Genomic DNA, 19,835 nt, shown 5'->3' on the forward strand with positions numbered 1-19,835 from the left:
AGCCCCCGCCCGCGCCCCTCTGCAGCCGCGGGACAAGGAGCTGCGCCCGCCACCCGCCGCTCCTGGGCTGCCTCACCCCGGGGCTGGACCCCCGGACGTGCCCCCGCCCCGCCGCCCACCCCGGGGAGCCGGATCTCCCCGGGGCCGCATGGCCCCGGGCACCCCTCATGCCGTAGCTCTGCCCACCGGGACCAGCCCGGCTGGCCGCGCCGCGGGGACCGTGCCCGCGTCCCCCACGCTGGCTCACCTCCCCTTTGCACAGCGGGGCTGCCCCCGCCGAGCCCCCGGGCTGCCCTGCGGCGGTGCCTTGGCTTTCCCTGAACTTGCACTTGGACACAGGAGGGACCCCCGGCCCCCCAGGGCACCCTCGTAGCAACGCCCTGAGGCTGCTCCCGCCGGCAGCCCGGGTTCGGGGGGTTGCCGGCACCCCCGGCTGAGCGAGGGGTGGGGTGGTGGGGGGCACCCCCGTGGTGTGGGGACGGGCACGTAGCGGTCCCCGCCAGCGCCACACCTCCGCTGCCCGTGCTGAGCCCTGACCACGCCGCCCCGGGGACACGCCGGGTGCCCCAGAGGGACGTGGGGCTGCGGCTCATCTCAGTCCCCCTGCCCTGGAGGGCCCGGGGGGTTGCGCCACGCGGTGCTTTTCATGCTCTTTATTCAGGTTCATTTTTCTGTAAGATATTTAAAGAGAAGAGTTTGTATTATTTTTTCATACGACGTAGCGTTTGCCATTTGTCACTGCCTCGGTTCTGCTTTCCCAAAGGGATCAAACTGTGAAGCCTCTCCGTGCACTTTTGCCCGGGAAGTCCAAGGTGACGTCCTCTGTGGAGGCGGGAAGGGAGCTCAAACTGTGATGTACCCCGAGCCGTGAGTCAATAAATCCTTCCCCGCTCGCTGCCCGGCCTGTTGGCAATCGCTCGCCTCCCCCGGGGGGCTGGGAGCTCCTGTGGAAACTGAGGCAGGAGGGGATGGTCCCTCTGCCCAGGGTGGGGCTGTGGCACTGGCCATGGTGGCACCCACAGCTCGCTCACCCCCGCGGGGGCAGTACTGTTGTCCCCCTTTGTGCTGTCCCCATCCCATTGTGGGTGCCCCCATCTGGGACTGGTGCCATCCCTGCTTATGTCACCAGGGCCTCCAAGTGCTGTGTCCCCTTGCTGGCCCGGTCACGCCAGGGTGGTGACAGAGCCGTTGTGACCATCGGTGCCGTGGAGCTGATTTGCTTTTGGTGTAAAAGCAGCCCCAGAGAACGTGAGGTGGCTCATGCTGGGGTAGGCCATGGTCCTCCTGTGCTGTCCCTCTGTCCTCAACACCCTTTTAAACCAAACTAAGGTCTCCAAGTGGGAGAGCTCCATCCTTGGTAGACGGTGAGCTTTGGAAGCTGGAACCCAAAGAGCTGAGGGAGGAGTGACAGGGAAGGAATGGGACTGGGGAGATATCCCCAAGGATGTGATGCTGCAGCTGGAGAAGGAGCCTGAAGGGGTCCCAGGATCCAGGCTGGAACCCTCTCCAGGAAACCTCGTGGTTTATTGCTCCAGAGGGACGTGAGGGGATGTAGTGGCAGTGGCTCGGTCCCCTTTCCTGGGGTGGTTCCTGACTGCCTGTTCCCCAGTGCCCCAGTGAGGGACAGGGACCAACACCCTGCCTGGTGTCACAGGCTTGTCACACCTTCCTTGGTGACACCACACTGCCCCTGGTGACACCCCACTGTGCTGATTCTTTGCCCTGAGAGCAGGACACTTGTCACTCCCTGGGAATGCTGGGCTGAGGGACCCACTGTGGCCATCACACCTGGGAAACCCCAGTCCCCTGCTGCCACAGGAGAGCAGGACCCCAGGAGACCCTCAGCCCTGCAGTAGGAACCCCCAAACCCATGGGACCCCCCCCAGCCCCTCACCCAGCAGGGTGCAGGGATGCCTGGTGGTGCCAGGGACACCACAACCACTGGGACACTTGCTGGTGGCCCTTGGGGCAAGAGCCAGCAGCTGGCCACAACACCAAGTGGCCACTCAGTCACCCCTGTGATCAGCAACTCATCCCAGACCACGCCACCAGCTGGGACACCCCCTGGCACCCCCAGACACCCCCACAGAGGTGGCTCTGGCACTGCAGTGGCCCCATGCTGTCACTCGAGAGTCCCTTCCAGAGGTGTGCAGCACCCTGTGCCCAAATCCAGCCCTGGTCCAGCCTGACCCAGTGCCTGTGGGAGGGACTCATCCCATCACCAGCACCTGGCTGTCCCCTCCAGCCATCCCTTCCCAGGAGGGACAAGGCCACCCAGACCACGTCACAGGCCACCAAGAGCTGCCACTGCATGCACTGTCTCCTCCCAGGTCCTGCTCTGTGCCCTCCCGGGGATGTCTCTGGTAGGGTCCTGCCCATGTCTGACCCCAGTTTGGAATGGTGGCATGTGGGGAGCCAGGTGTCCCCACCAAGGGGGTGGCCAAAGGCACCAGTGGCTCTGGAAGGGCACAACTGAGAGATCCAGACATGAAGTGTCAGCTGTGGGTTTGTCACCTGCCTCGTGGGGAAGTTTGGGACTCCAGGGGAAAGGAGGAAGGGCAGGTTCTCCCAGAATCCTGGCAGGGTGGGCACTGGTGCTGCTGGGACCCTCCTGGGGGACATCTTGTGACAGGGGTAATGGGCAGAGGCTCCTCATGAGGCTTGAGATGTGCAAGGAGAAGAGGTGCTGGGGACCAGCCAGGACACCCAGCTGCACAGGGATGTGTGGAGATGGAAAAGGATTCCTGGGATCCCACCAGGGCACCTGGCTGCACAGGGATGTGTGGAGCTGGAGGAGGGTCATAGGGGTCTGGCTGGGGTGTCCAGCTCCATGGGGACATGAGGTCTGGTCCCCATCCCTGGCCACAGCAAGACTCGCCCCCACATGAGGATTTTCCAGTGGTGAGCAGGCAATGGCTTTGGGATCCTCTGGAGCCCTTTCCACCTCACCAAGAGGCTGGACTAGAGACATCCTGGGGTCATTCCTGTCCTCCACCCCTGTGATCTCCCATCCTGCATCTGGCACGTGGCTCTGCAGGGTGTTTGTCATGCTTGATCCTGTCCCCAGAGCCGCCTCTGTCCCCTGGGTACAGGATCCCTCCCCTGGCTCAGGAACGAGGGCTTTGTGTGGCTCTGGAGCAGCCTCAGCCCTCCCCCCATAACTGGGTGTCACTGTCACACCTCCCCTCTGCAGCCTGGACTGGGACAGGGGCCACGTTCACACATGTCAGCAGGAACTGGTGACTCCATGAGGAGCATCAGACACCCAAAGCCCTGGTGGAGCTCCAAGCCCAGTGGTGGGGTGTCAGGACCTGTCTGCCTCAATTTCCCCCGTAGCTGGAGTGAGCTGTGGGATATGGGGATGGGAAGAAGGGCTGTCACTGCAGCTCCTGTCCCCCCTCCAGTGTCCTCTGCTCCCTAACAGGTGGGGCTGGCCAAATCTAGGCAAGAAAATCCCATGGGAAGCAGTTCCCACCTCATTTGCCAGCAGTTTTTGTAAGGTCTGTATAAACATGGCATTTATGAACACAGCCCTGGCAATGCAGTTCTGCCATCCTGCCCCTCTCTGCCAGCTGGGGGCATGTGGGGCCCACCCCTGACCCAGCTGCTGGTCCTGTGGGGACACAGGCACCTGGGAGGGGACAGCTGGGGGTACCTGGAAGCCTCAGCTGCTTCTGATGGGGAAAATGGCTTCTCACTCCCACTGCTGTTCCCCCCAGCTCCAGCACAGCCCCTTCGCAGTGGGGCTCCAGAGGGGAGGGAAGTGATGGGTGCTCCTGGATTCCCCAGTGCCACCAGGTCCCCAGGCAGGAGCAGGGGACGGGCAGCATCGACTGATGTGTCCTTTGGGAGGGATCTGGGAGTTGGTGACACGTGATGAGCTGTGGGAAGGTTCAGTCCAAGGAGGGAGCGGGGCCTTTTGAGGGCAGGGCTTGGGTGGGACCACATGGGCTCGTGGGTTTGGGTGGCTGAGATACCTTCCCCACTGCTGTGACACCATCCTTTAGAGCACGTCCCATGTCCAAACCCCTCCAAGGGGCTGGCACTACCCAGACTTGGGGCATGTGGGCCCTTAGAACCCCCAGGCCCCCCTACTCTGAGCAGGAGCTCCCTGCAAGACAGCCCAAAGATGGGGAGACCCTGATATGTGGGTCTGGGGAGCTGGAAGACCCTGGCATGTGGGGTTTGGGTTTGGGGGACCCCAGACCATGGGTTTGGGGGCTATTGGCTGCCATAGACTATATTAATATATATAATATATGCCCTATATTGGCTCCTCAAGCACAGGGAACAGCCCAGGCACGGGCAGCCCTTCTGGGCTCACACCATGGAGAAGAGGCCAAAAGGCAGGAGTTACATCCCAGGCTTTCAGGGTCCACCCTGAGCACAGACCCCCCCTCATCCCTGTGGTGGAGCAGATCTTGGGGAGCACCATAGGGTGCCTGATGTGGTTCATCCTTTCCACAGTGGAAAAATGAGTTTATTCCCAGCTTGGAGTCTGTTTGGCTGCTTCGGAGAGGGGAGAGCAGAACTTCTGCCTGTGCTCGGTGGCTGTGGGGACGGACCCTTAGGGCTTTGTCCCCCGGGATGTGTCACTGCAGTGAGGTGCTCTGCTCCCTGCACACGGTATTACTCAGCCCAGCCACCGCACTGGGAAGGCCCCCAGATGGGACAAGAGAGAGCTAAAAATAGAGATTCTCACGGCAGATGCAGGGAAGCATCCCAACATGTGGCCTCTGGACCTGCCGGCAGACCAGGATGGGACTGACCCCCGCCCCATCCCGTGCTTGGCTGTGGTCTCCATGACCCCAGATCTTCCCCCCTGACCCTGCTCCGAGCCCCCCAGGGCAGCCCCAGCCCCAGGCAGTGCTGGGCGATGCCGGGGCGGGCGGGGGGAGCCGGCAGCGAGGAGGTTAAACTCCCCACGCCCGCCGGATGCAGCATCCTGGGCTGGGCTCTTTCCATCTTGTTTTGGTTTGGAGGAATAAAAGCTTTGGCAGCAGCAAAGCCGCTTCCCAAAATAACTCGGCCTCCCATGGTAATTATAGAGCTCCGGGCCCCGGTAGCGAGCGGAGACTTCTCAGCCGGGCCGGGACCCAGCATTGCTGCTGCTGCCGGCCCGAGGGACCCCGGGGTGCCTCGGGGACCTTGGGGACCTCTCCAGCTGTGCCACCCTGCCTGGGCATCACCATCGCTCCCCTTGGCGTCGTCTCCCAGGCAGGAACATGCAGCGCCTGTGTCCCCTCCCGCTCTGTAGCTGATCCTTTCAGCTTTTAATGCTCCCGGTAAAGCCCAGGTTGCCGCTCCCCGGCCTCGATGGGCACTGGGCTACCGGAGCAAAGCGGGTGGTTGCTCCGGGCTGTGCCAGCTGGCCAGGTCGAGGGCACCGAGCTCGTCCCACAGTGCCGGGATGGGAGCGCCCGGCTCACCCCGGCAGTGCCCTCCCACCCCCGCGGGGCTCAGCTCTGCTCCTTGAAGGGCAGGGAGAGCCCAGGCTGAGCTCCTGGAGCCCCCGAGCCCCTAATCCCCGGTAATCCTGGAGGAAAGCGCTGGCTGTGGGGATTAGGGATGTAAACAGCCATCCTCACCTGCCTGCCCCTGCCTGCCCCTGCTTGGACCCCCGAATACAGGGTCGAGGTGGCCACCGGTGCTCTCTGAGGCTGTGTTGAGCCTGTGGTGGTTATTTATGGGAATAAAGGGAATGTAGAGCCAATCTGGACACGGCCTGGGTCTATAACGTCCGAGGGAAAGAGATTCCAGGCAGTGATAAGGTTGGGGACAAGGCTGAGATAGTCCCTGTGGAGTCACAAAGCTTCAATCAGAGCCTGACTGGGGCCGGATCTATCTTTTCCTCCTGGGGAATTACCACTGGCTTTTTTCATTGGCAGGGAAACTGAGGCAAGTGAGGAGAAGCTCATGAGAGGGATGTGCTGGGAATGCATGTGACCTCGCCAGCCCCCTGGCTTGGAGTGAATTTGAGGTGGGACAAGGACAGTGCTGAGGAGCAGCTGGGCCGGGAGACTGAAATTTGGGGGAGGGCTGAGCTCTGCCAGCTGCTCGCCACGGGGAGCAGCCGCCGCGGCCAAGGCTCCCCCGGCCCCTTTCATGCCGGAACACGAGCGCTCGCTCCGGGCAACCCCGCCCGCGGTGCCAGCATCCTCCCTGCCCTCAGGGACACGGGGACACAGCCGCGTGCCACTGCCACTCACATGGGCTCGGGGCCGGGGGCATCCCGGGGAGATGCTGCCATCCTTGAGGTGGGATGGGGGTGGGGATGGGGAGAGGGGCACGGCCAGCCTGGGTGCCTGGGTCCCTTTGCCAGCCCACCAGGCAGGGGCAGGATGGCTCAGCAGCCCCGGGAAGGGCTTCGGGAGGGGGAGGCAGGCTGGGATTTTGCAGCGGGAACTCTGGGAGACTGGGACTTGGTGACCCCGGCTCAGTGCAGTCACCAGTCCCTGGTCCCCAGCAGGTGATGTGGGACGTGTGGTGCTGGGGTGTTTTCCCAGTACCTAACACCCCCTAAGTGGTGCCCAGTGTTCCCAAGAGCCAGTGGCTGGTGTGGAGCCTCCTGCGCAGTACCTGCAGTGCAATGCCTGGTGCTGGTGACACTGCCAGGAGGTCACTCACTGTCACGGGGACCATTCCCTCTCACCTGCGCCACTAACTGGTGCTGGGGCCTCGTACCCACTGCCTGCACTGGGCCCTGCCAATGCCCGGCACCCAGTACTGGCGCCCTGTCCCTGGTACTGGTGCCCTGTCCCTGCTGCAGTGTTTTGTTCCTGGCGCTGGTGCCCCAGGGCTGCTGCTGGAGCCCTGTGCCTGGTGCTGCTGCCCTGTGCCACTACCTGGTGCCACAGTGCAGTTCCCGGTGCCCAGTGAGTGCTGCCAGAGCCGTGCACGGTGCCCGGCCCCAGTGCCAAAGCGAGTGCCCGGTGCCGGTGCCAGGTATTGATGCCCGAGCCGAATGCCAGGGCTGGATGCTGATGCCCAGTGCCCGGTGTCGGTACCCAGTGCGTGGTGCCGGTGCCCGGTGTGCGGTGTCTGGTCCCGGTGCCCGGTGCACATTGCTCGGTGCCGGTGCCGACGCCGAGCGCTGCTGCTGCCTGTACCCGTGAGCAGTGCGCGGCGCCGGGCGCTGCTGCCGGTGCCGGTGCCGGGGCCGGTGCCGGTGCCGGTGCCCGGTGCCGGTGCCGGTGATGCCGAGCGGCCGCCCCGCCCGCCCCCCCGCCCGCCCCGCCCCGGGGCCGCCCCCGCCCCCGCCGCTGCTATTTCTGCTAATCCGCCGGGGCCCGGCCGTGCCCATCGGCAGCCGCCGCTCCCGGACGGCGCCCGGCGCCGCAGCCATGGTAAGGCCGGGCGGACGTGGAGCGGCCCGGGCCGGGCTGCCCCGCACCGCCCCGCTCCCGCAGCCCGCTGCCCTCCGTGAAGGTGACGGTGAGCGGGGGCGGAGCGGACCGGGGCCGCCGGTGCCGCAGCGGAGCGCGGGGGGGACGCGGGCGGCGGGGCAGCACCTGCCCGGTGCGGAGAGCGGCAGCCCCGGGGGAGGCGGGGTCCCTTACCGGGGCAGCGCTCGGGAGCGTCACCTGCGTGTCACCCCGTCCTGCGCTCCCCCCACGCGTGTCCGTGCGCGGACAGCGGGAGCCGCTCTGGTGCGGTTCCGCGCCGAGCATCGGTTCCCAGCTCTTGGCAGGTCCCCGGGCTGCGGCGCTGCTGGCACTGCCGGCCTGGCCGGGCCCTCGGCCGGGACCGTCACACGCAGGGAGCCGGCCCGGTACTCACCGGCAAGGTCCGGAGCCGCCGCTGCCATTCCCACCCGCGGGAGCTTGTTCTGCATCTCCCGTCCTGCCTCGCTCCTCCGCGGTGGTGGCAGGTTCCCAGGAGCCGCCCGGCCGGGCCACGTCTCCGCGGGGACCTGGGGCTGTGTCCGGGCTCGGGATGAGGACGGAGGGCTGCGTGGCACCGGCTGGTGGCCGCTGGGCAGGCGGCCTCGGTGGGGAGCGCTGCGGCCGCGCTGCCCCGGCAGCCGCCGTGGGAACCAGCCCGGCACATTCCTCCGGAGCTGGATGCAGGGAAAGCAGGGAGGAGGGCGGCTGGCGGAGCGTGTCGCAGCCGAGCGCCTTCCCGACAGGCTCCAGACTGTGGCTGTGGGATGCACACAGCAGCCTCCGGAACATCGCGGGGGACAGCGGTCACAGCTGGGGACTTCCTCACCCACGCACGTGGGGAGAGTTGGGGCTGGAGGTGCTCCAGAAGGACCCACAGAGGCAGAGCCGCTGCCCCTGCCACCAGTGCCACATCCCTCTGTCCCCAGGGCAGTTCCCAGCTGGCCCGGAGGAGCAGCATCAGCACTGGTCCCCCCTCCCGGGCCTCTGCTCCCGGCTCGGAGTGGGTCAGACCTTGCCCGGCCCCACGCGCTGAGGTGTCACCTGGTTTTCAGCCTGGACAGGCCTCGCTGTCATGCCCTGGCTCACAGGGAGCCATGGTCCCATCCTGGGGTCCCCACTCAGGTGCTCACAGGCCCTTAAAGCTGGAGGATTCCCTGCGGGAGAGGGACTGCAGCTGCTGCACCCAGGGCTGTGGCTCCCATCCCCAGTGCTCGCCTGCCCGGTGCTGACCCCCTGCCCAGAGCCTGCCCCCATCCTTGGGGTGCCCAGCACCCTGCTCCTCTCGGAGCTGCCGGGAGACTCAATTTCCCGTCTGGAATGCTGCTGATGGGTGGGATGGCAGAGCTGGGGGTCCCCTGATTCTGCAGCGGGAGCATCCCGTGTATCCAGAGGCGGGGCCGAGCAGGCAGAGCCCAGATCCCGTCTCCCTGGTCCTGGCAGCGCTGAGCTTTTGCTGGGGGCTTGTCCTGCGCAGGGCTCGTGTTTTTGGGAGAGCTTTTGTGCCTGGAATAGTCAGTCGTGGTGACACCGTGGCTGTGCCGCGGGTGGCATTCTGGGTGTCACCTTTAGAGGGCTTGGGAAGGCCTCTGTCGGCCTGGCGGTAGGGACAGCACCTCGCCGGGATGTTCCCTTCCTTTCCCTGCAGACGCGGAGGCGGAAAACACCTCCCGTGGGAATGTGGTACCTGTGGAACGATGCTCAGGGGCAGCCGGTGGCTTTGTGAGGTCAGGCTGCCCCCGTGTCCCCCCTCGGGCTGTCACCGCGCGGGGACGGTGTGATGCGGGGTGACAGGGGGGACGAGGCTGCGTGTGCGGGTATCGCTGGGGCTGCGGGGCCGCTGTGAGGCCGGCTCACACTCAGCCGCGTGTGTAATCTTCTTACGGGGGCACCGGCACTGCCCCGGGCTCTCGCTGCCGTAAATCCCCGCTCCTGCCGGGAGTGCGGGCTGGGAAAGTGGCCGAGAGAGCCTGGATCGCGCCTGAGCTGCTCTGATGCATCTCGACACGCATCAAGGTGAATCACCATCCCTGCTGACCCCGAAGTGACAGCTGGGGAATCCTGACTGCCACCCACGGCTCCTCCTGGGGCACTGTTAACCCTTCCCCTCCCAGGGATGAGCCGGCAAAGTCGAGGCAGGAATGTCGGAGCTTTTGCCTGAGATCCCCGTGGTGGGCAGCGTAGCTGCTTCTCCCAGGCCAGGGCTGGTCCTTCCTAGCCAGGCCCAGTTCGAGCAAGAGCTTGAAGCCACTTGGGGGAGCTTTAAGTGTCAGGTGCAAAAGTGTGGGAAAACTGGGTTTCTGACCTCAAAGAGGCTGTGGAGCCCTGCTGGGGGATGCTCCAGATGGGCAGTGGGAGTGGACGTGGTGTGCACTGGGATGGAGAGGAATTTTATCCTGGGACAGAGGGAGTTTTGTCCCAGGATGGAGCGGGTTAGGGTTAGGGTTAGGGTTTTGTCCTGGGACAGAGGCATTCCCGACGATTGAGCATCCTCCTGGGCTGTAGCCAATCTGTGTGTTCAGCCCAGGGTGCTGGTGGTCCTGCAGCCCACCCAGGACCTCCCTTGGCTGATGACAGCTGGTCCTTGAAACCTTCACGGCCGGGCAGGAGCTGGCTGTGGCTCTGCCAGGGGTCCCTCTCCCCCGCCGTGCCCCTCGCAGGGGCCGTGCCTGGCTCCTGGGTGCCCGGCGGGACCTGCCCAGGGTGGAGTTATGCTAATGCTGCTCCCCAGCCCTCGCCGCGGCCGGTGCCACTCGGCATCTTCTGCTGGCCACGGGCGACGCTGGCTGTGCCATGGCCACCTGCCCCGAGCTGCAGCCTGGGCAAGAGGTACGGGGGCAGCGCCGGTCCCCGGCGGGGCGAGAGAGGGGGTGGGGGGCACGGAGCACCCCGGTTCTGCGGGAAGGTGCCGCAGCTGATCCTCCGTCCCTGGGACAGCCCTGCCAGGGGCCGCGCTTGCTGCAGGACCCCCAGGGATGCAGCGCGAACCTCGGTGCCGCGGCACTGCCGAAGTCATCGGCTTCGCCGGGGGTGGGAGATGAGGGCGAGCCCCAAAGGGCTGCAGCCCCGAGGGATGGAGCGGCAGGCTGGAGGCGCTCGCCGCCGCTGGTGGCATCACCTCCCATCCCCGAGTGTCCCCGGCCGGGCTGCGCTGGGGCTGGCGCTGAGACCCCCAGGTCAAGGGCGGGGAGGAAGAGGATGCTGCGGTCACACAGACCCACCGAGCACTCGGGACCCGCTGGGGCAGCGGGGAGCACGGGGGTCCCACCTGTGCCCCCCAGCCTGGCGCCGTGGTCCCCGCGCTGTGGCCGCGGGGCAGCGGGAGCGGGGCCGGGCGTGCGGGCGCCGAGGCCGGGCAGCGCCGTGACCTTGTTTCCAGCCCGCTGATTCCGAGCATCTCCCCTCGCCGCCGGCACCGCCAGCGAGCGGGGACACGGCGCAGGGGAGGACACTTGTCCCCATGGAGGGACCTCGCCTCGACGCCCCGCTCTGGGGGGGCACTCCCCCAGCTGGGAGCCCGCAGGGTCACGGCTCCCCCGGCCGCTGCGTGCCTCTTGTTTGGGGCTGGGGTCGCCTGGCAGCTGCCTTGGGGCCTTGGGGACGTTGGTGCCTGCTGGCAGCAGGGCTTGGTCCCACGGGAGCCGCTGCCGGACGCGCCCTTGGGAACGCATCTCCTCCCGCCAGCGCTTGTAAACAGGATGTGGAGCCATCGTCCCTCGTCCCAGCCCCGCCGCCCCACGGGCAGCTCTGCCCGTCCCCCCAGCCCCCCGGGAAGAGCCAGGGGTAGGGGATGGCGGGGTCCTGGTCATGTCCCCTGCCCTGGTTTTCTCCCGGGACTGCGGGGACGGGGGCCCCTGTGGTGACACCCCGCAGTGGGCGGGGGGCATGGGCACCAGGGGACCCCTGCCCCCCATCTGCCTTCCCCCGGCTGCAGCCCCGCTCAGGCCACCCTCCAACCGCTCTTCATCTCTTCTTGGTGTCTCTGCCTCCTTCCGGCCCCCTCCCGGCCCTCCTGGCAGGCCATGGGGCGCGGGGCGGTCCTGGCTGCCCCAGAAGACCCCGAGGAGCGGCGGGGTGCCCAGGGGGAAGGTGCCTACCCCTGTCCCCAGGAGTGCCAGGAGCTGGCTGCCATCCCCACGGCACAAGTCGTAAGAGCCCGAGGTGCACGGGACCACGGCTGTCCCCGCTGCCATCCCCATGGCTGTACCCACGGCTGTCCCCAGGGTGGTGGCTGCTCCCGTGGGGTGGCCGTGTCCCGTCTCTCCTCCCATCCCCGCCACCTTTAGGGTGCATGTGTCCGGCTGCTGCGGCTTGGGGGGTCGTGAGGCTGAGCTGGGTGGTGCCACGTCGGGCTGGCACTGCCACCACCAGTGTCACCTCCTCCCTTGGTCCCCAGATAAAACGTTTCCTGAAGGAGGACTCGGACGAGGCTGAGCTGAGCCAGTTCCTGCGGGATTGCCCACCAGCTGACAGCTCCAGGAAGGTGGAGGCCCCGGAGAGCCGGCGGGAGCCTGGCCAGCCCCTGGGCAGCGTGGCCAGGGTCCCCCCAGACGAAGCCAGTGACGAGAGGGACTCCAGGATTTTCTCCCGCTCCCGGCCCTCGGATTTCCAGCAGCACATTGCCGCCCCCCCGCCCCCCAGCCCCAACCGCCCGCGGAGCCCCTGGGGACAGCTGGACCCCTACGACTCCTCCGAGGTGCAGGATGTGTCCCTGGGGAGGGGGGACACACACGTGGCGTGAGGGGCTGCGGGACGGAGGGTGTTGCCATCTTGTGAACACAAATGGGCAGGCATGGCCGCATCCCCTGGAACTGCAACCCTGGAAATCCCTTGGCGGGTAGGGGGAAGCGAAGCGGGGGCTTTTCAGCATAGGAAGTGGGCTGGTGGTGTCCCTGTCCCATGTCCCCTGTGCCCTCTGCAGGATGACAAGGAGTACGTGGGCTTTGCCACGCTGCCCAACCAGGTGCATCGCAAGTCTGTGAAGAAGGGCTTTGACTTCACCCTCATGGTGGCAGGTACGGGGCTCCAGCCGGCCTGGGGGTGCTGGCCCCCCTTTGCATCCCAAACACCCTGCACTGGGGAGGGGGATCCTGGCTGCTCCCTCATCTTTGTCCTGCTTTCTCAGGGGAATCGGGGCTGGGCAAGTCCACCCTGGTCAACAGCCTCTTCCTGACGGACATGTACAGGGACCGCAAGCTGCTCAACGCTGAAGGTCAGGGGGACAGTCACGCTCCACAGGGGTGTCCTGGGTGACCAGGGCGGTGGCAGAGCCCTGGGATGCTCCTGGGGGCTGCAGCCCCTCTCCCTGGCCAGGCAGGCTCCCCTGAAATGACATGTGCTGTTTTGCCAGCTGCCCACTGGCACTAGGGATCGCTCTGAGGCAGTGGGGAGCCCCCTGCACAGGATGGGGACCTCCCACAGGGACTTTATTTCCACAGGGAAAACAAGCCCTGGCTTGCTGGGGATTGGCTGGAGCTGCAGCATTTCTGGGAGGCTGGGGACAGTCAGGGCGTGGGGCAGAGTGCCAGTTCAGCTGCAGCCAATTTTTGAATTAAAATGGCCCAAACTTGCCCAAATCCCCAGGAGTTCGAGGGGTTTGTTTGATTTGTTTCCGTTGCTTGGAGTGAAAGCCAAAACACACAATGCAGCATCCTTGGGGATGCAGGGACATGGAGGGTCCTGGGGTGAAGGGGCACGTGCAGCCTGGAGCTGTGGGGTCACCTGAAATGCTCCTGCAGCAAGGCCCAGCCCCAGCAGACCCCTGTGCTGCCTGAGCTGGGGTCCTGGGCTGGCAGTGGCACCACCACCAAGGCATGAGTGCCCATCCATGGGCATGTGGAGACTATGGAGCATCCTCTCCCGGGCTGGAGCATGCCGTGTGTCAGGGCTGATCCAGCCAGGTCACACAGGGTGGGGGATGACACTTGGTGTCTCCCCTGGTGACATGTGTCCCTCCCTGCAGAGCGCATCACGCAGACGGTGGAGATCACCAAGCACGTGGTGGACATCGAGGAGAAGGGGGTCAAGCTGCGCTTGACCATCGTGGACACACCAGGCTTCGGGGACGCCGTCAACAACACCGAGTGGTGAGTGCTACAGGGTGGGGACCGTCCCAGGGTGGGTGGGATGCTGAGTGCCACAGGGTGGGGGGTCTCCCCAGGGTGGACACCTCGTGGTGGGTGGGATGCCCATGGTTCGCTGGGCTTAGGTGCTGAGCCATGGAGATACTGAGCCGGGGGTCCACAGAGAGCAGGGGGATCTCACAGAGGACTCGGTGTCACCTCGCTGTCCCTGCAGCTGGAAGCCAGTGGCCGACTACATTGACCAGCAGTTCGAGCAGTATTTCCGTGACGAAAGTGGCCTCAACCGGAAAAACATCCAGGACAACCGAGTGCACTGCTGCATCTACTTCATCTCGCCCTTCGGCCACGGGTACGGGCGGCCCTGCCGTGCAGCCAGGGCACCGGGGCTCGGTGGGACAGGGCTCACCAGGCTCCCCCCGCAGGCTCCGGCCCCTGGACGTGGAGTTCATGAGAGCTCTGCACCAGCGCGTGAACATCGTGCCCGTGCTGGCCAAGGCTGACACCCTGACCCCTGCTGAGGTGGAGCGCATGAAGAACAAGGTGAGGGGAGGTGGGCCAGCTGGGAGCTGTCCCAGCAGGTCCCTGGGCATGGAGTTGCCCTGGGGTCTCCATCCATTTCCTGTCTGGAATTTGCTCTGGAGCATTTCCTAAGCTCGAAGCACTGTAGAGGACCATGTTGCCCCCATGGCCACCAAGGACACATCTGCCCAGGGGTCAGCTGGGGGTTGGAAGGACTGGGGGGTGCCCGTGACATCTGGTCTGGTGGGACCAGGCTTTTGGGTGCCATTGGCCCTGTGTGGCATCGCCCACACCCTTCCTGAGGCTGGAGCCCTGCCCTCAGGGGGCTGTTTGCCTCCAGATCCGGGAGGAGATCGACCACTACGGCATCCGCATCTACCAATTCCCTGAGTGCGACTCGGACGAGGATGAGGAGTTCAAGTTGCAAGACCAGGCACTGAAGGTGGGTCTGGCTCCTCCAGCTCTGTCACTGGAGGGGCAGAGCCCTGTGGCCAGGAGGACACGTCACCCTGGGGTACCTGCAGGACTCTTTGGGGCCACACAAGCTCCCCAGCATGGAGGGGCTGGCACATATCTCACTAGCCAGACATGTCACCAAGATCCCACAGGTGAATTTACAGCTTGGTGGAGTGGGGGTTGGGTGGGGAAAACCCATGCCATGACCTCTGCTGTCCCACTGGGGCTCTCCACAGCCGGGCCTTTGGAATAACTTGGCTGACACGGCTGAGGAGGACACGTGGAGGACTGCGGGTCCTGGCAGATGGGGGTCATGGCAGGGCCCGCTGATCCCCCCCGCTCTTGCAGGAGAGCATCCCCTTCGCCGTCATCGGCAGCAACACGGTGGTGGAGGCCAAGGGCCGGCGCGTCCGCGGGCGCCTCTACCCCTGGGGCATCGTGGAAGGTAACGCTGGGCTGTCCCCGGCGCCCTCCGGCCTTTGGGGACGGGGACACCCCGGGGCTGGGACGGGCTGTGGCCCCCTGACCCCGCGTCCCCCGCAGTGGAGAACCCGTCCCACTGCGACTTCGTGAAGCTGCGGACGATGCTGGTGAGGACGCACATGCAGGACCTGAAGGACGTGACGCGGGAGACGCACTACGAGAACTACCGCACGCAGTGCATCCAGAGCATGACCCGCATGGTGGTCAAGGAGCGGAACCGCAAGTACGGGCCGGGCTGGGCCGGGGGGTTCCTGTCCCCGGGGTGTCACGGGTCAGGGCTGAGCCCGGTGTGGTGCAGGGCTCCTCCTGTGTCCTTGGGCTGGGAGCGCCTGCAGGGATGCTCCTGCAGCCCCCGAGGCTGGGTCTGTCTTACCTGAGACACCCCAGCAGTGAGGGGCAGCATGTGGCCCCGGGGTGCCTGGGGCAATGCTCTGGTAGCAACGGGGACCCTGCACCTCCCCAGAGCTGGGGCTGGTTTGAGGGGCATGTGCCAGCAGTGTCTCCAGGGCTGGGGCTGGGGCCAGGGGTGTGCTCTGGCAGCAAGGGGGACTGTGTGTCCCCTCTGGGCTGGGTGTGTCTTGGGGGATGCTTCAACACCTTCCCAGTTCCCATCCCTATTCTCATCCACATTTCCAGTTTTCCATTCCCAGTTTCACATTCCTTGTCCCCATTCCCAGTTTCCCATTCCCATTTCCCATTCCCATTTCCCATTTCCCATTCCCAGTTTCCCATTCCCAGTTTCCCATTCCCATTCTTTTTCCTAGTTCCCATCCCCATTCTCATCCCCATTCCCAATTCCCATTCCCAGTTCCTAGTTCCCATCCCCTTTCTGTTTTGATCCTGCATCCCCCTGGGGCTGGCTGTGGGGGGATGCTCGAACAGGGAGGGGGCCCTTGCATCCTCGCAGGCTCCGGCACCAGAGCAAGAGCACAACAAAAGCCAGTGCTGGGGCTCTGCTCGTGGGTCAGCCGAATTCACAGCACCCACATCCGCTTTAGCCACCTCGAGGTGCTGAGGGAGCCCCCACAGGCAGGGTCCCCGGTGGGACCCTCCAGCCAGGGGTCAGAGCAGTGTGGGAGCGAGTGGAGGCTCTGTGGGTCTGAAGCTGTGCTGTGGGGGCTGGCAGTGGCTGCAGGCACCTCTAAGTGTCTCTCCCTGTGTGCCCCGGGGCAGGAGCCATCCCTCGGTGCTGAGGCTGTGCTGCGGGGACTGCTCCACTGACTGAGCCGGGAGCGGTGCGCTGGCCCTCGCCCTGCTCCCCCTGCCACCCCCTGGCCCCTCTATAAAAGTGCTTGTGGTACCCAACGCTGTCTTGGTCCTTCTGTGCCTGTGCAAGGCCCAGGCAGCTGCCCTCGGGGCGAGCTGGCCCTGTGGCCACCCACTCGTGTCCCACACAAGCTGCCCTCGGAGTGCCAAAGGACGTTATGTGCCAGTGGTGTCACCCCGGCTCACTCAGGTTTGGGAATGTGTCACTGTTTGGTGGCACTGAGGGCTGCCCAAGGGACAGGTGCCCCCGTCGTGCTGCCCTCCCAGGGATGCGATTTTGGGGTGCCGAGAGCCGCTCACCCCATTGCTGGTGCCTGGCTCCAGCGTCGTGGTGCTGGCAGGAGCTGCACGCGCTCCCCACGACTCCCACGGCCAAAGCCGAGACAAGGGCAGCGCCTTCCAGAGCGGCTCCCGGGGCGGCCAAACCCCGTCCCTGGTCCCTGGCGCTGGCCCAGCCCCCGGCACAGCACAGCGGGACCCGAGGGCAGGGATGGATTGTCCTGCCCGTGCCCCACCCGTGTCCATCACCCCTTTGCCCGGAGGGGCCGTGCAGGCGGTGGCACGTGGCGGTGGCATGTGGCAGCACGCGTGACCCTGCCAGCCGCTGTTGGTGTCCCGGCCTTGTCACCCGCTGGAGTGGCTCGTGGCATCCACAGGGGACGGGTGGGAGAGCCGATCCCTGCCAGTGCCAGGGGCATGGCAGGAGCCATCGACTGGCCTGGGTCCTGCGTGGCGGCGTGGCCTCGGGGGGATGCTCGCGGCTCTCTCCAGCTGGAATGGGCCTGAATTGGGGCAGAGGCTTGGGAAAAGGGTGTGGGGCATCCCTGGGGCTGGCAGGGCGGTGGAGTGCCTAGAGAGCCCATCCTGAGGCCAAGGGACAGAGGGGAGATGCCGAGGTTTTGATGTTTTAAAGCAGCAGGGAAAACACTCTCCCAGGAGAGCCCAGCTGCTGTGGGATTCTCCCCAGAATGGGGTGTGGAGGAAGTCCCTGGGTCCCCCCCTTGGTTGATGCATGGCCTTTTTGGGGTCTGGGGCCGCTCACATCTCCCTTGCCTGGAAAAAGCCACTCTGATGATGGCCATGGGGCCCAGGGGCTGTGTGGGAGAGCTGGGGACCTGCAGGGGTTGGGGCATCCTCAGAGGAATGTCCCTGGGGGGCTGGGGCAGCACCCTCACCTCCTCTCTCTGCCCACAGCAAGCTGACCCGGGAGAGTGGCACAGACTTCCCCATCCCCGTGATCCCGCCGGTGCCGGACGTGGAGACGGAGAAGCTCATCCGGGAGAAGGATGAGGAGGTGAGTGTGGGGCAGGCTGAGCACCCAAACCTCCGTCCCCATTCCCTCCAGCCCACAGCCATCAGGAGCCACCCTTCCTGCAGCAAGCCGGCGGCTGCTGCTCCAGCCAGCAGCGTCTGGAGGTGCATCCGAGGGTTCCTCCCTGGCTGCTGGCGATCCCAGTTTGTCTGGGATGCTCAACACGAGCCTCATCTGCACGGGAGCGTGGCTGGGGCTTGGCACCATCCACGATCCTGGCTCTGCTCCCTTCCAGCTGCGGCGGATGCAGGAGATGCTCCAGAAGATCCAGAAGCAGATGAAGGACTCGCACTAGCCCATTCCTCCTCCTCCTCCTCCTCCTCCTCCTCCTGGCCCCGATCAGAAATGTTTACATCACGCTCCACCGCCCGGCCCTGCTGCCAGACTCGGTACCAACACCCACCCACAACCTTAAGCTGCGGCATCGCCTTATCCAACCTCCCAGCGCCCGAGGGGACAGCGTGGGGACACGAGGGGACAGCTCACCGTCACTCACTGGGCACAGCTTGGTCCCCCAAGCTTTGGTATCCCGTTTCTCCACAGCTCTGGCCAGCCTGGTCCCCACAGCATGATCCTTGTCCCCGTGTCACCCTGGGCTCCCTGCTTACAGCCTTTATGCTCACCTGGCTTAAGGGAAGAGGAAAGGGGGACACTGGTGCCAGCCCCCCAAAGGCCCCAGCTGCTGTGGGGAACCGGGCTGTTCCCCTGGCCTTGGCTGGCATGGAGGGACAGCAACTCCTGGGGACCACGGGGGACAGAGGGGATGGAGGGACAGCCACCATCCTGCTCCGTGCCAGCACCAGTGCAGGGGGACTGAAGCTTGTCAGTGTCCAGCCCTGTGTCCTCACCTTGTCCCCACTGATGACAGCAGGGCACAAGGAGCACTGGGGAATCAACGTCCCCAGGGAAAATCCCTTGAACCCCAAATCAGAGGCTGGGCACCCCCAGCCTGCCGTGATGTTGGCCCTGTAAAGCAATAATGAGTGTCCTGTGCCCATGGCACCTCTCACCCCATGGCAACAGCACCGACCCTGGCTGGAATTTCAGCCCCTGCTGCCACTTGTTTGTCTGTGGTGTCCTGTGTGCCCAGGATGTCCTTGTCCCTGCTGCTTCTTGGCACAGCAGCCCTGTGCATTCTCCAAGGATTTCCCTGTCTGTGCTGCTTCCCAGCGAAGCGCTGCTGCGTGTCCCCATGTCCCCCATGGTGTCCCCATGTTCCCCACCATGTCCTGGTTGGTATTGCTGCCCTACTCAGACTTTCCCCATCTGTGTTGCTTTCCCACAGAACTATGTTGCATTCCTGTGTCCCCTGGGATGTTCCCAGCCATGTCACCACCCTGCAGGGCTCTGTGTAGTGTCCCTGTGTCCCCAAGGATGTCCCCAGCTTCCTGCAAAGCCCCACTGTGTGTCCCCAGGGTGAGCTCTGCTGTGTCTCGCAGCATCCCTGGGGAGATGGATCCAAGCCCCTCCTGGGTGTGGGAAAGCCCACAGGGGATGGTGAGGATGCAGGCAGGACTGGGAGTGGTGGGATCAGTGGGATCAGTGGGAGCTCTCTGGCGTGGGGATGTCCCCATCAGTGCCCCTGAGCCGGGGTCCCCCAGGTGGGGCGTGCCTGGTGGGTCTGTGCCCGGCCGGGGGTCAGGGATTGGGGCTGCAGGGTGCCAGGGCAGCACCCGGCCTGTGTCCCCCGTGTCCCCGTGCCAGCAGGGGTCCCGTGGGCAGGGCCCCTCCAGGCAGGGCCCTGCAGGGAATCTTTAGCGCTTTCCTTTTTTTAATCTCGCTATTTTCTTACAGAAGCCCCTCCCTTGGCATGATGGTCCTAGAGGCGTTTATTAATGGATCAGAGAGTATAGGTTTATAAATTCTTATAGAGTAGTGGAAATATTTTTATCCCTCCACAACCGTTCTCAATAAATACAGCTGACCTGGCTTGTCTGCAACCCCTTGTGGCATCCCCTGGCCCTGGGCATCCCCTGGCCCTGGGCACCCACTTTCTGAGGCTGGTGGTGGCCCACCCTGTGGGCTTTTGATCCCAATTCCTGTTCCTTTGGAAAAGGCTCAGAATGGACACTGAGGGGTTTGTGCTGCACTCACAGGGACACCCAGCTTAGGGTGTGGCGGGAGAGCCCCTTGGGATCCAGCTCTGGGATAAGGGCCACAAGGAGGGCTGTCCCCCTCTCATGTGCCTTGGGGTGCTGGGTGCTGCTGGTGTGGGGCTGGGATGGGAGCAGGGGATGGAATTGCCCTTCACATGCTGTCCCTGGGTGTCCCCCCACCGGTGGGGAGCCCTGCCAGGAGACACCTCCAGTACCTGTGCCCAGTCACCCCCATTTG

General features: G+C 65.1%; 1 protein-coding gene across 2 annotated transcripts; it reads left to right on the forward strand.

The window, feature by feature from the left end:
* The first annotated feature begins 7,239 nt into the window (after positions 1 to 7,239).
* SEPTIN4 (septin 4) lies at positions 7,240 to 19,441 on the forward strand. Of its 2 annotated transcripts, none has more exons than XM_021540393.2 (12): positions 7,240 to 7,346; positions 11,779 to 12,078; positions 12,304 to 12,397; positions 12,508 to 12,594; positions 13,345 to 13,468; positions 13,680 to 13,814; positions 13,888 to 14,005; positions 14,325 to 14,426; positions 14,789 to 14,885; positions 14,984 to 15,146; positions 17,384 to 17,483; positions 17,737 to 19,441. In XM_021540393.2, exons 1-12 carry the CDS (start codon positions 7,344 to 7,346, stop codon positions 17,794 to 17,796), a joined length of 1,383 nt encoding a protein of 460 aa, XP_021396068.2. In that variant the 5' UTR covers positions 7,240 to 7,343; the 3' UTR covers positions 17,797 to 19,441. The 2 variants fall into 2 exon arrangements, with proteins under 2 accessions (XP_021396068.2, XP_021396067.2); XM_021540392.2 differs by lacking the exon at positions 7,240 to 7,346 and adding an exon at positions 10,116 to 10,211.
* Positions 19,442 to 19,835: the final 394 nt, after the last annotated feature.

Source organism: Lonchura striata, chromosome 20 (genome assembly GCF_046129695.1).
Source record: "Lonchura striata isolate bLonStr1 chromosome 20, bLonStr1.mat, whole genome shotgun sequence".
In the NCBI taxonomy this organism is placed as follows: Eukaryota; Metazoa; Chordata; class Aves; order Passeriformes; family Estrildidae; genus Lonchura; species Lonchura striata.